At 38.8% G+C, this 14,156-nt stretch overlaps 1 protein-coding gene across 3 annotated transcripts in view; it reads right to left on the bottom strand.

The window, feature by feature from the left end:
* Window positions 1-14,156, bottom strand: part of LOC127567635 (zinc finger E-box-binding homeobox 2-like) — a 120,247-nt gene that overhangs the window by 28,012 nt on the left and 78,079 nt on the right. For all 3 annotated transcript variants that reach the window (XM_052010619.1, XM_052010618.1, XM_052010620.1), the window contains exon 3: window positions 7,820-8,077. In XM_052010619.1, coding sequence (XP_051866579.1) covers window positions 7,820-8,077 — 258 coding nt within the window. The remainder of the gene's footprint in view (window positions 1-7,819; window positions 8,078-14,156) is intronic.

Here is a 14,156-nt window from a genome sequence, read left to right as displayed (position 1 = left end):
CATGAATTATCATCTTGAAACACTTCACAAAGAACTTTGCACTGAATTACTTTTGAAAGCAGTGACTTGTCATATGGGCAGTTAGAGCTTAACTCTGTTGAAACTTCATGAGAACATAAGAGATAGAAGCAGAAGCAGTTCATGCAGCCCCTTCAGCCTGCTCCACCACTGCTGATCTTAAATCTCATCCACTTACCCACCCAATCATCATGTCCTTCGATTCCCTCACTGTCAACAACTGAACATCCATTCAGAAGAAATACATAAAGAAATTTCCCATTATCACAATGCTAAATTGCTGATTGCCTATCCTGAGACTACGCCCCCTTCTTTACCCTTGGCCCAGTTCACACATCCATTGCTCCTATATGCCAGAAGGCTGTTTTTGAACAACAATGGCATAAGTCATAGAGTCATACAGCATGGAAACAGGCCCTTCAGCCCAACCAAGGCACTTGGACAGGAACATAGATAACTTTCCCTATCTATGTTCCTGTCCAAGTGCCTTTTAAATGTTGTTAGTGAGGGGTTTGACTTTCTGACTGACCACTGGTAGATGTTAATGAAGTGAAGAGAGATCAGAGAAGGAGAACAAAATGACTAACTGTTTGTTGCAATAGTGTCAGACAGCTTTCCTGGTTATGTTTTATTAATTTCCACCTTTTATACCTGGTTGCTCCTTACAATCAGCCCCGTGCCCCTCCCCCCTTTCTGAGATGCACACCTCTCACTTCCCGTTTAACAACCTACCTGAGAATTATTGCTGGCCAAGCCATGTCTGGCCATTCAAAGCCTCCAGCCAGCAATCTCCTGGGAATACAACACTGATATCTGCATGTTGGGCCTGCCTCAACTAAATAATGCCCAATATCACATGCTTTTGGGCCTGCTGATTCAGGAGCAGGGGTCAAATTTCTAGGGCAGTATGCCTCCCAAATTTTCTGAGTCAATGTTCTCAAGGAGTCATTGTTGTTTTCTCTATCTTGTTTTAAATCCCTGCTCGATAACTTGAATTAAGGCATACATTTATTGCAAAAACCAAACTAGATGTGATTGATTGCAAATACAGCAAAGCCAGCAAATAATGTCAAAAATGGAATATTTTCTTTTGTTTAGGTTTCTATTGAGCATTGTTCCTTTAATTTCTATGTGTCATTCCATGTATAATTGTAATTTAGAAGCTGTTGTAAAAAGAAAATTGCAAATACACATTACAACTGAATTCAGTACACAAGCTGAAAGAGTAGATGACACCCATGTTTTGAATTGGTGGAATTAAATTCCAGATTCACGGCCCCCTGGGTGAAGGAATTTCTCCTCATCTCAATCTCAAACATCTCCCTCCACACACTGAGACCGTGAGCCCCTGTTGCAGATCCCCAGCCGGGGGGAGAACATTCTCCCCACATCCAGTCTGAAGTCTGTAACAAATACCTGTGCTTTCTTTGAGCCAGCACAGATATTTGTTAAATGCAACCCATTTTCGAATCCAAGTGTCAGTTCTGAAAATCCAAGCAAATTATTCCGCTTATTTAAAGGATATTTGAGTGGCTGAACCTGGACATTGAACTTGTAGACAAAAGTCAAGCTGATTAGAATCTTCACAGGAAAAGGTAAAGGAGATTACACAGAGAAGATTATAAGAAAGAAAAGGACCGTGTTACCTATAAACATTGCATTACAACCTTTTCATTTCTTTTCCACTTAAGGTTTAGATAATACTGTTAAAGAGTAACTATATTGTATTAGTTAAGCTATTTGCTTATTATCTTGACATTATAAACTTAAAGTCTGATATGGTGCTCTATTGTTTTTTAAAGACCAGTGGGAGATCCCAAAGAGTGCAAATTAATTCAAAAAACCTAACAATAATGAAAGGGTTATCTATGTTTTAACCCCCAGTTTAGCTTGCACAGACAACTTCAAAACCATGTGGTGTTCAGGCTTCCTCAAAGAGGGATCTAAGATATGGCAGCAAATTATATAGAGTAAGAAGAGTAGAAAGAACCCAAAAATTTAACAGTCACCTTGGATGAATAAGAATATTCAACTTGCCAACTTTAGAATAGCAAGATGTAGCAGGAAGTTTTTAACAGGGCAGTAGCACTTAAGATGTACAGAGTTTTATCAATATCATCTGAACTCTTGTCAGAGTGCTATTGCCTGAATGCACTACTGTTGGTCTGAAGGTTGGTTTTCTACTCTAAATAAAACCAAGATTCAAATGTTCCAAAGTGCTTTATATCCAGTGACATCTGAAATATGTAGTTAATGTTATATTGTAGCAGAAATAGTACATTTGGATCATTTCTCAATTGTCAGTAGAGAAACTAACAATATATGTTTATAGAAGATACCCAAGCCTGCACCTTATGACTTAAATTGTAGCATGTGATTCATTTTGCAACAAAAGGGACAGGGATTGGACCATGTACATACATCCTAAGGTTAACAACACTAGGAATCATTATTCTCATTAGATGCATGAAAAGGATTCAATATAAAAGATTAATTTATAAGTGTTAGTGCCTTCCGTAGGAGTTGCATTTCCTTTGGCAATCATCTTCTACCCTAATTAAACATATTTATCTTTCTACTAGTCTCTGTTATTTCTTTATTACATTTTAACTTTATTGTTAACAGTTAAAAATCTTTCAAGTAATAATGAATGTAATTGTGATTCCTCTTTACTCAAGTGATGAATCTTTTAAAAAGTTGACATTTTTAAGTGTAAAGATTAAAGCTGTGAGTGGTTGTGAATTATTAGATTCACAATACCAAGCACACGATCCACAGCTTTACATTTACAACTCAAAATATTATGTTAATTTTTGTGCTGAAGTGTAACCCTCCTACCATTGCCAATTCTGCAGAGTGATCTTCCGTAGCCTGGCTCTTGAAAAAAAAATTCCAGGACTTTTCATGCAATTATTAAGTGAAATCCCCTGGGTGAGGGTGCAAACTTTAATCAGAGGTCCCGTGCTGTGACATTCTAATACTGTGTACAGGAATTAATGTTGTCTAGCAAAAATATTAAAGTTTATGAAAGTAAAACAGGTAAATGCAATCAAGATCCGGATTAATATAGTCTAATTAATCAAAAGAAATAGGTTCAATGGGCTGAATGGCCTACTACTGTTCATTTACTCCTTTGATACTCCATAGAAAGATTTTATCCTAAAAGTACAAAATTACATTTAGGGAGGGAGTCCAGCTTTGCTCTCTGAGCATGAATACTTGCATGCTGGGAATGTGTATTGGAAATTGTCCAAATATTGTGCACCATTTTCTGTTCATTCAGCAGAAGCACAGTGTCACAGAATGCTCCCTTTGGAATTAACATTTCCTATTTGCAAATTTAACTACTAGTACTTACTTCCTACACCCAAATACTATGGCCCGAGTCAGTGACGTACCTGGAAAATGCATGTAACCTGGACGGACTGAAGCATGTTTACAAATGATAGCACTTATTTCAAAAATAGACAAGATATCTGACCGTGCTCAGATAAGGCTAAGGTCAAGGCAGATGTAATCTGCCCAACTTCTGCTTAGCCACTTGAGGAAGAAGAGGACAAAATGGTGGGTTGTTGTAATCACAGGTCCATCTCGGTAGAGCTGTCTCCTCTAGCCCTCCCCAATGACAAGTGCATTAAAATTTAAGATTAGGGCAATCGGCCCTGCTGTCACAGTGTTTTTTTTTAAAGTGGTTACGAAATATCCCACAGGGCACCTACTTCCTTGTTTTCAGGTGCCCGGACTTGCAGCTGATATTTATCAGCTTGTTTAAAACTAAATAAATTGCTGCTTTGTGAAAAAAAATCTTATTCTCTCGCTGTCCTCATGCATTTGATACAATTACATGGGCAATCTCTTGAACATTCTTAGAATAGTGTCACAGAGGCAAGAGTAGCACAATTCGGAAACCCACTTTCAGAATGTACTGAAGTTTTGTAATCCTCATTGCATGAAATGGCAACACAGTTTAGGAGTGCTTCTTGGCATGAACTGAAAGTTCTGTTTCCCCTTGCTCTCCTGTAAATGCTGACTCTCACTGAGGTACAGTTCTGAGAGGTCAGCAGTTAGTTTTTTTTCTGCATGAGCTTTGGTAAAACCAGGCTATTTGGCGGTAGTGATTATCACTTGATGGCCAGAGAAATGCAGCGGTGGATTCTGATCTCTGGGAGACCTGCAGAGCAGAGGACAGACTCAAGCCTCGTCAACATTCCATCAGGAAATCACACACATTCAAGTCAGTGTCCACACTGGGTCAGTGGCTGGTCAGTTGAAGACTGGTTCTTACATTAAGCAAGGCTGAGTAAAACTCTCAGTAAAACTGAGCAGGAGGGTAGTGGGGAACAAATCCAGGTCAGCATAAACTCACAGTAATCTCAATCTCACAAATCCTAGTCCATAGTTTGAAGTCACTGAAGGGGCAAATGGGCAAGAGCATGGGTAACAAAGTAATTACCTCATTTATACCTCAGTATTTCAGTGGGGAACCACTGAAGAGCCAACATGTTAATATAGGCTCCAACCTCACATCAGAAGGCTTCTTTCAATAAGCCTATGCACATAAAAACAGCGTACTGGTAGTGGTAACTAATCTGAGACCATATCTACACATTCTCATTCTCTTTTACACTAAGCATAAAAATCATGTTCATGCTTTCTGAAATCAGTGGAAGTCGAAAGCTGGAACATGTGGCTTTCACTCCCTTAGCCAGCGATTTGAATTATGATGCCCTGAGTGAAGGTATTTGGGATATTCATGGTCAATTAGATTTTTGTTTCCATTAATATTACTGTATTTCTGGATTGACTTTGATAGACTATTAATTACAAAATGGGATCTGGATTATCTAAAGCCTCACAGCTGCAAGTGGATATATATCATTAAATGGTGACAGCTCAACAATTGTCCCAAGATTAAAGGGTTCAGGTAGGACAAAATGACAAACATAGCACTCTCTGTGGCATCTTGTACTTACCCATTGTGTCAGACACAGCAAGCCAGCCTTGAAACATTTGTGAGCCCTTACAAATTAATATTTTTTTTATAAGCACAAAGGACCTCTAGGCAAATAATCCTATCATGGTGCTTAATGCCACTTAGCTATTACAATCACCATAATTTATCTACTGCACATTTAAAGTTTAGAATCTTCTTGTTTGTGTCACACTTACTTCAGGTGTTAAGATTCTGGCTGCTACGTTGCTTGTCATGACAGGGTGTCAAGAGTTTAAGCTGTGAGTTTTGTACATGTAGCATTATACTTACCTTTCAGAGCTCCCAAGTGTATGTTTCACAGGCTGTTTATTTTCTATCCTCTCTCTAATGTATGACCTGTAGTTATGGCCCACCTCCCTTTGTCTTTGTGTAACTTGTTTACCAATGACCTAATCCCAGTCTGAATTACAGCTCACCTCCCATGCTCTACAAAAAGCCTTTCAAACAAAAGGCTTTGGCCAGGTCCCTCCCTGTCAAATGGCAACCCTCTACCTGCCATCAGCCTGTTGTCCTGAAGTGGAGGAATGAAGAGAGGAGCAGAGAAGGCAGCACAGTGGCACAGCTAGTATAGCGGCACCTCACAGTGCCAGAGACCCAGGTTCAATCCTCACCTCGAGTGCTGTGTGGAGTTCGCATATTCTCCCAGTGACCATGTGGGTTTCCTCCCATATCCCAAAGATGTGCAAGTTGGTAGGTTAATTGCCACTGCAAATTGCACATTGTGTGTTTAGGTAGTTGAGAATGTGGGGAAAATATTGAATTAATATAGAATTAGTGTAAATGGGTGGTTGATGGTCAGTGTGGACTCAATGGGCTGAAAGGCCTGTTTCCACACTGTAACTCTCTCTGAGTCTACGACAGAGAAAGAGGAGGAGAGAATCTGAGGAGAAATAAAAGAGAGAAAGAAGTAGAATTTGAGCCAAACAAGAGATGAAAAAAGTAAGAGAAGCAGATGAAGAGGGAAAGAGAAAGAGACAAATACTGTAGATAACAGTAGTGAATGGAAGACTCACTAGTAGGTGTAATGGTTGGAGAAGGTAGTATTGAGGCCTTTTGTGCCAATGAGTGCAGCTTGACATTTACACAAAGCTGTGGGTAAAAGATGAATATGTGGCAAGGTGGAAAGAACCAATTATAGGGGAATAAGCTTGTAAGGAGCATAGACTGGTATACTGAACAGTGTATTTCTGTGCTATAAATTCTAGGTGAGACAATGTCTCTTCTGACTCATCATGAACTGTACCATTGAAGATTCATTAGCTTCAACATGAAAAATGTCAGATTCTTCAGCGAGTAAGTGATTTTCTTGTAGTCACATAATATTCTTTCAACGGGGTGCATGACAATAGCCTAGGTTATGAGGGGCTTGTCCTATGTTATTACATCCATGAACCCATCACCACATCTCTCCCCACTCTGACCAATTTGACAAATTATGCCCAATTTTGTTTTAATCCAACCACTCCCTGCAAAGTTTGAAAACATGCTCAGTTATTTGTATCCTTATTTCCCCTCAACAGAAGTATCTCCCCAAGCAAATCCTTAAAGATGGTGTATTCCAGTATCACATTTAAAGAATCCCCAAAATTGGTATATTTTTATAAAATTATTTTAGCACAAAATGCTGACAATACCAGCACGGGAGGGCATGCAGAATCAGATATGCAAAGAAGCCAAGATAACAGATACGATTATAAGCAGAGTTTGCGTCTGTTGTGACCATTGTTATGATTCAGCTCTTGCACTTGGTTTCAGCAGTTCCTCTAAGCCAACGACTGCTGCAGATAGTTCAAATGGCCAAGCAACTAATATTTTAAAATGTAGGCAAAAGATAATGTCAATGTGAAGAAAAACTTTTTTTAAACAGAAAGTTGTTATGATTTAGAATTCACTGCCTGCAAGGATGATGGAAACAGTGTCACTTAGGATTTCAAATGAGAATTGGAGAAGCTCTTAAAGGAAAATAATTTGAAGAACTGTGGGGAAAGACGAAGGAATGGGTCTGACAGCACACGGACTTGATGGCTGAATGTCTTCCTTTTGTGGCATGACAATTCTATGATTCTATGAATGTTGCATTTAGCTAACAAACAGACCAAGAAGTGGAGCATTTTTGAAGTGAATACTCGAAAATATAGCACATGCCTCTTTGACATCAAGTATAACATTCATTGAATGCAGAAAGCAGATATGCATCAACAATGCCCTAAATAATAACATTGTAGGTATTGAATCAATGGAAATAAAAGTGATTTTAATGTTTGATATTATGCTATGTTGATCCCAAAATCACAGAGATTTTATTTTAAACATTGACCTCCTCTCTTTATATTAGAGTATGTAGATCTTTGATTGACAAGAAATATTAGTGAAAAGTTTTTAATGTCTGTTCATAGTGACTAGTGTCAAACTATGTCCCTTAGACATGACAATAAAGTGATGTTATTTTCCTGTAATTAGACAATAATTACAATCTGCACTCCTCCCCAATATTACTCTATAATTAAATTCAACACCAGGTAAGTGAAAGATTCATAAAAATGTTAACAGAGCTCTTTTACAAGTTTAACCTCTGATTTACCAAGTTGCATTGGCTTCTGGAGGGTGTCACAAAATTTAGTGTATTATAGTGGTTGAATCATCACTAACCTGTAACATTTAGAACTTAAGACATTTGTAGCTCATTCCACTGTTTAACAAGTACACTTAGTCAAATTAATTGGAATGAATTTTGTGTAAAGCCAGCATCATGCGTTTTAATATTTTTGGAGCAGTGATCCTATCATTAGTCCAGAAGTTAAGACTTACCAGTACTATCTATTGAGACTGGTAGTGTCTCCCTGCTGTGCCAGGTGTGGTCCGTGCCGCAATCTCTCTTCTCACTTTCTTCATCCTCTCTTGGCAACAATACTTGGTTCCCATGTGGGGAAGAATCGTGGTTGGGCATTGTCACTGGACTGGAATCTCGGTCCAGGGCATTTATAATACTGTCTTCTTCTGCAATGTGAAGCTTGTCTTCATCATCTGTTTCTGAACCCGTATCCACTACATTCTCATAGTTCAAAACTGCAACAGAGAAAAGGAAATAGGGGATACTAGAGTTAAAAAAAGGTACATGGAACCAAAGCTTTTATGAAGTGAAGGACAAAAAACTGCACAGTTACTGCATTCTCCCGAACCTGTGCATGTCTGAAACTTTTTAAATGAATTCCTCCACCCAGGATGTAACAATTGTCCCTCTACAACATTTTGAGAATACTGGCAAAACATGCAGATTATGCTTCGAAACATGTTTCAAATGTCAGAACAAGTCAAGAACGAAAATAAACCAGTTTATTTTGCCACACAGACCTGATGCACTCGCACTAGCATTCCTTAAAATAGACAGTTTATAAATAAGGTCTTTGAACTGAATTGAAGGTGGCTGCTTCTGTATTAGTCTGCCTTTCCAGTCATTCAGTGTGCATGGTAGTACATAAATTGTCCACTTTGCCACTAGACAAGAAAGATTAGAGTAATAAACACAGGTGCATTAGTTTAGCTTGAGAAACATACCATCAGATACACATATGCAGACATAACACTGCCAGAAACTGTTTAACCCAGCTCACGGGAAACACAAATGGACACACTTGCATGCAAATACACATGCTCAAAACCGAGCAGCTCAGTTATATGACATCATGGGAAGAAGAAACAAAAAAAAATTCCAGCTCTTTTCAGGCTCATTTTGATTTCTTCACTCTTTAATAGAGAAATCCTTTGGTTTTATCTGCTGAGCTATCTCAAGTAGCTCTTGCCAGCTATCAGATTATACAGAGTGGCAGGAACAGAATTTTGGTTGTATCAGGTTTAGAATCCTGCTCTCATGAATTTGTACGACATTGAAATCTTTTCTATTAACAACTCCAGGCCACGATATCTGCAGCTTTTGGAAGATTTGCTGTTTAATTTTACTCCTTTAAAAAGTAACATTAAAAAATTCTTAAAAAAAACATTAGCTAGACAAAAAAGATTACACTGTGCATATCTACTCATAATATGATCTTTGTACAATCTGCGGGCCTGCACTTGCCTTTCCAACAACTGCACAACAGGTGCAAATTAAAATGAAAACGGCAGCAAAGTTGGGCAAACAGAAATGCTGACCTGGTTTGAATACCAATTGACGGGCGAAACAAAACCTTTTCAAAGAGGTGTGACCACAAGGGTTTAGCCAAGTTCAGCCTGAGAAATGCCCTTGAAAAATAAATGATTTTTTTACATAAAGTGGGGATATTCGTCTTCAATCTAGCTGTGTGGTCCAGATATACCTTGGCACAATTGGTTGTGCCCTTCCTTTGCAACAGCAGTTTAACCATTTCTTAGCAACATGTCGAAGATACTTTATTGCACAAGGGTTCAAGGCTTCACTGGATATATTTGTCTCAGGCTACAACAAAAGGCCCAAGCCCTGGGAAGCTATCAACCCACCCCCTAAAAACTGGTCTCTGGGTGCAAAGGAAATAAAAGGAGGGCTTGAAGGAGTGAATAAAATTATCTAAGGCTGGACAAGCATTAAAAGGCTTTTTATTCCACAAAAAACATGCCTTGTAAGGTCTTTTGCTTGTCCACAGCATTCTTTCTGAATAACACGTGAGCAGCTCAGTGCAGTGTGATTCAAATACTTCAGAGAAAAGGGTGATACATGATTAATCACTAGGTACTGCACTCACAAATATCAGCACAAGCTAAACAAGCAATGAAGTCATGGCTCAGTGTAGGGGCAGCAGCAAGGCATATATCACCCTCAAAGGGCAGGAATACCTTCCCAACCTGCAAGACCTGGGTGACAGTAAATATTGTTCTCTTCATAAATACCAATTTCTGTCCTGACAAGAATGTCTCCTCTGAGCAATAAGCACAAACCACAACACCAGCTATTGGCTCAGAGACCTCACTTTGACTGTGGGAAAGATGGAACAATAGTGCTTGGTTGAACATTACCATTTTATTGCACTAATAAGCCCAGCACCCCCTCACCAAGACAACTACAAATGATACTGAAATTGTCCTCTTTTTAAAAAAATAAATCAGAAATCAATTTGGTAGTACAAGCATTCTTGATGTAATCTAAAGACTACTTGTTCAATAACTTATGCAAACCTCTAGATTTTTAATTAATGCAGTTTACAAAAATAAGAGGTGGTCTAATCCGTCTGGATACCTTAAATAACAAAAACATGTTCCCTTAATTGACAAGGATACGTGAATTTGAGCTAAAATAATAATCTACATTTTTTTTCATTTCAAAATGAAGGATTTAATCCTTTTTCTTTATAAAAAGACAAAATCAAGCTAGTTTTTTTCCTAATAGCTGTAGGGACTTTGTTCTGGTGTTGTCTGTTTCTGGTCTAAAATGAGCCATTTCTTACACATGGCTCCTCTAGATTTACCCAAGAACCACCACAGAAGTTTTAATCATCAGGCTGCAAGTTGGCACCAGTACAGGGTATTACTTCAACCTACAAAGAAGTGGGTGCCTGAAAAATGTTTCAGAGTTATTTTGTAAACACTCACGGATGAAGAGAGAGGGGGTGGGGTGGGGGGAGAAAGAGACAGTGAGAGAGTGAGTGAGTGAGAGAGAGAGAGAGAGAGAGAGAGAGAGAGAGAGAGAGAGAGAGAAAGAAAGAAAGATGTCCATTTGCTGGCCCAGAGTAAACAATGGCCCCATATTAGTTCCAGAACAATGCAAAATGCCTGCCAAGTGAACAACTGCAAAGTCCAGCAAACTAAACGTGTAGAAATCTCACTGAGATCCATGGAAGGATTTCCATAGTGGAACCCCCCCCCCCCCCCACCCCTCCACTTCTAATAAAATCACTCAAGCCCAACGGTGCCTGACACAATATTCCATCTGGTTTTTCAAGTTATGTGAAGAAAATGTTTAGTAAAATTAAAAAATAACTTTCTCCAACTTCTGTTGGTGCAAATTTCCTTTAAGTTATTTCTAACGTGAAAAAATAGATTAATGCCTCTTCTGAGCCATAATTTTCAATGGCACATTTGATGAAGGGAAGTTCATCTATTCAAATGATTTTTTCATTTTTCCTACCACAAGTTTTGTTTTATAACAAAAATAATAACCTTGCTCTGCCGGTATATATCATAGTGCTGTATCACAAGAGAACATCTTGCAGATATTTTTAAAAAAGTACATGTAACAGGGTTTCAGCCTTCAACAGGACAAGATACCAAACACCAATTTCAACTTTAAAACATAAAGGAATAAAACCTAAATATTTTAAAAAATGTCACACAAATGTGGTTGTAGATTAGCCACCCTTTTCTGATAAAACAGAAAATAAAATTTGAGCTTCCATCTTGCTGCAAGCTATGCTGAAATATAAATAAATAATGCTCTAAGTATGATTTTGGTACAGCATGCACCCACACATAAGCAATACCATATTAACTCACTCCTGTGATTTTATTTCTCATTTTAAACCACAATACAGATGCTCTCATAAGTCCAAGGAAATGTTTCCTACACTGCTCCTTCCGGCTCTTCTCATTGAAGTACGATGTATATGAAATAAAACAAAGTAAATATATTTCTGAAGGCTGTGTGTGCTTTGGTCCAGTATTTGTTTTTCTCTTTCTAAACTGTACATGGTGATAAGATAAAATGTCTCAATGGAACAGACTTACTGTGCACTTTTAAGGCTGCAGTGTTCCTATAACATTTTTCTAAACCATTGAAATTCAGGCTCAGCCAGCCAGACACCTACACAAACTAAATGGCTTTAGTGAGATTGTCAGAGAAACAATTATCTAGCTGCTTTTGCAAAAAGCTGGCTTGAAAAAAGACAGTTCCACCTCAAAATGGCTTTATTCTATCAGAATAAAGGGTTGCAAGGACATGTTGCATTAACAACACCATGTTTGGCAAACCATTTTTCATTTGTTTGCAAATGTGCAAATCATGTTCAACATGCCATTGCATCACTAGAAATTGATATCATCATTATTGTGGAGATGACACACAACGCTACCCCTTGCAAAATAAAAGAGATTTTCCAGGCAGTTTTTCTTCATAAGTTTTACAGTAACCATAATGTCCTATAATACATCCAGTTGCTATGTTGTTAAAAATGTGCAGAACATCAGGACTGAAGTCCTCCTTGTCTCGTTATATGCAAAGAAATATAAAGAATTTACAGCACAGAAACATGTCATTTGGCCCAGTTGGGTAATAAACACCTTCTCTGGAAGGTGCTAGCCATAATCTTGAATAAAATATACATTAGTATCTGCTCCCCTTCTGTATATTTTGAGCTGTTTGATCAGGTCTTTGCCTGGTTACTGAGGGTAGGTATTCCAGTGATGACTCTTAAGTATCTTTAACAACAACTTGTAATTATGTAGTCCCTTTAACACGAGAAAACATCCCAAGGTGCTTCATGAGAGTTAGCCAATGAAGTTTGTTGCCAAGCCACAAGGAAATATAAAGTGACATAAGCTGATATAGAGAGACCAAATATCAAAAATCATCCTAAAGGAGGAAAGGGAGGTGTGGAGGTGGTGAGATTTAGGGAGAAGAGTGCTTAAGGCAGACCTGCCAAAGACAGAATTTGGGGACAACCAAGAGTTGGAGGAGCACAGAAAGCTTAATGGGTTTTGGAACTAGTGACAAAGCTGGCTAAGGCTATAGATGGGATTTGAAAATGGGTGAGAATTTTAACATCAAGGTATTGCATAGGTGAAAGACAGTGTAAGTCAGAAAGCATGTAAGTATTGGGTTTCAACACATGGTGCCAGTTGTGATATGGGTAGAGGGGGTTTCAATCACCTCAGCCTTCTGAAGAATCCAGTGAAAGAAGATGGCCAGGAATGAACTAAAATTACGGGCCTAAGGTAATAAAGTTGTGGATGACAGTTTCAGCAGCAGATCAATTAAGGCAATTTCAGATCAGGGTGGTGTTTTCGAGGTGGAACCAGGTGGTCTCAGTGATGTTGCAACTATATGGTCCAGGGAGAGATGTTGCACTAAGGTTGCAAACAGTTCAGTTCTGTTTCAGATAGATAAAGGGAGGGGGTGGAATCAGAGGCCAGCGAAACAGAGTTTGTGACAGGGATTCTAAGCACATCTTAGTTGAAGGAAATTACTGCTCAATCAATGCTATATGCTATATAAATTGCAGACAATTTAGAGGGAGTGGAATGAAGGAAGGTGAAGTAGGAATGTCACAAACATTCCTGCAGAAATAGATGTTGTACTTTCCATTAATATTTCTATAGGTTTTAATGCTGATGACAAATAGGAGAGGCCAAAGATAGATTCTGGGGGACACCACAGACACTAGTGAGGATTCAGGTAACACTTGCAGGTGATTATCTGATTACAAATGGATAGATGAGAGTGAACATGGGTGAGTGCATTCTTGGTATTAGAGAAGATGGATGTGGCCAATTGTGTCAAAGGCAGCAGACAAGTCAAGAAAGGCAAGGAAGGCTAGGTGGCACAACTAGTAGAATGTTGGCTCACAGCTTCAGCATCCCAGGTTCAATCCTGACATCTAGTGCTGTCTGTGTGAAGCTTGTGTACACTCCCTGTGACTGAGTTGACTTCCTTCAGGTGCTCCAGTTTCCTCCTACATCCCAAAGATGTGTAAACTGGCAGGTTACACACCCACAGTAAATTGGCCCCAGTGTATAGGAGAGTGCTAGAATCCAGGGGAAGAACAAAATAGAATTAGTGTAAACAGATGCTTGATGGTCAGGGCAAACTCAGTGGGTTGAATGGCCTGTTTCTGTGCTGTATGACTCTATGGCCTTTGTCACTATTATATAAGATGTCATTAGAGACTTGCATCTGCTGATGCTTGGAAGAGTAAAAGGGAATTGATTGAAACATACAACTTGCTGAGGGGTCTTGTCAGGGTGGATATAGAGAGGATATTTCCTCTTGAGGGAGATTCAGAACTAGGGGTCACCACTTAAAATAAGGAGTCACCCACTTAAAGTAGAGATGAGGCAGAGTTTTTCTTTCTCTCAGAGGGTTGTAAGTCTTTGCAACTGACTTCTTCAAAGGATGGTGGAAGTGGTGTCTTTGAACATTCTTAAGACAGAGATAGATAGATATATGATAAGCAAGTGAAAGGTT

The sequence above is a fragment of the Pristis pectinata genome, chromosome 1, assembly GCF_009764475.1.
Source record: "Pristis pectinata isolate sPriPec2 chromosome 1, sPriPec2.1.pri, whole genome shotgun sequence".
Classification (NCBI taxonomy): domain Eukaryota; kingdom Metazoa; phylum Chordata; class Chondrichthyes; order Rhinopristiformes; family Pristidae; genus Pristis; species Pristis pectinata.
The sequence above is the reverse complement of the archived record's forward strand: the minus strand, read 5'-3'. Positions and strand labels throughout refer to the sequence as shown.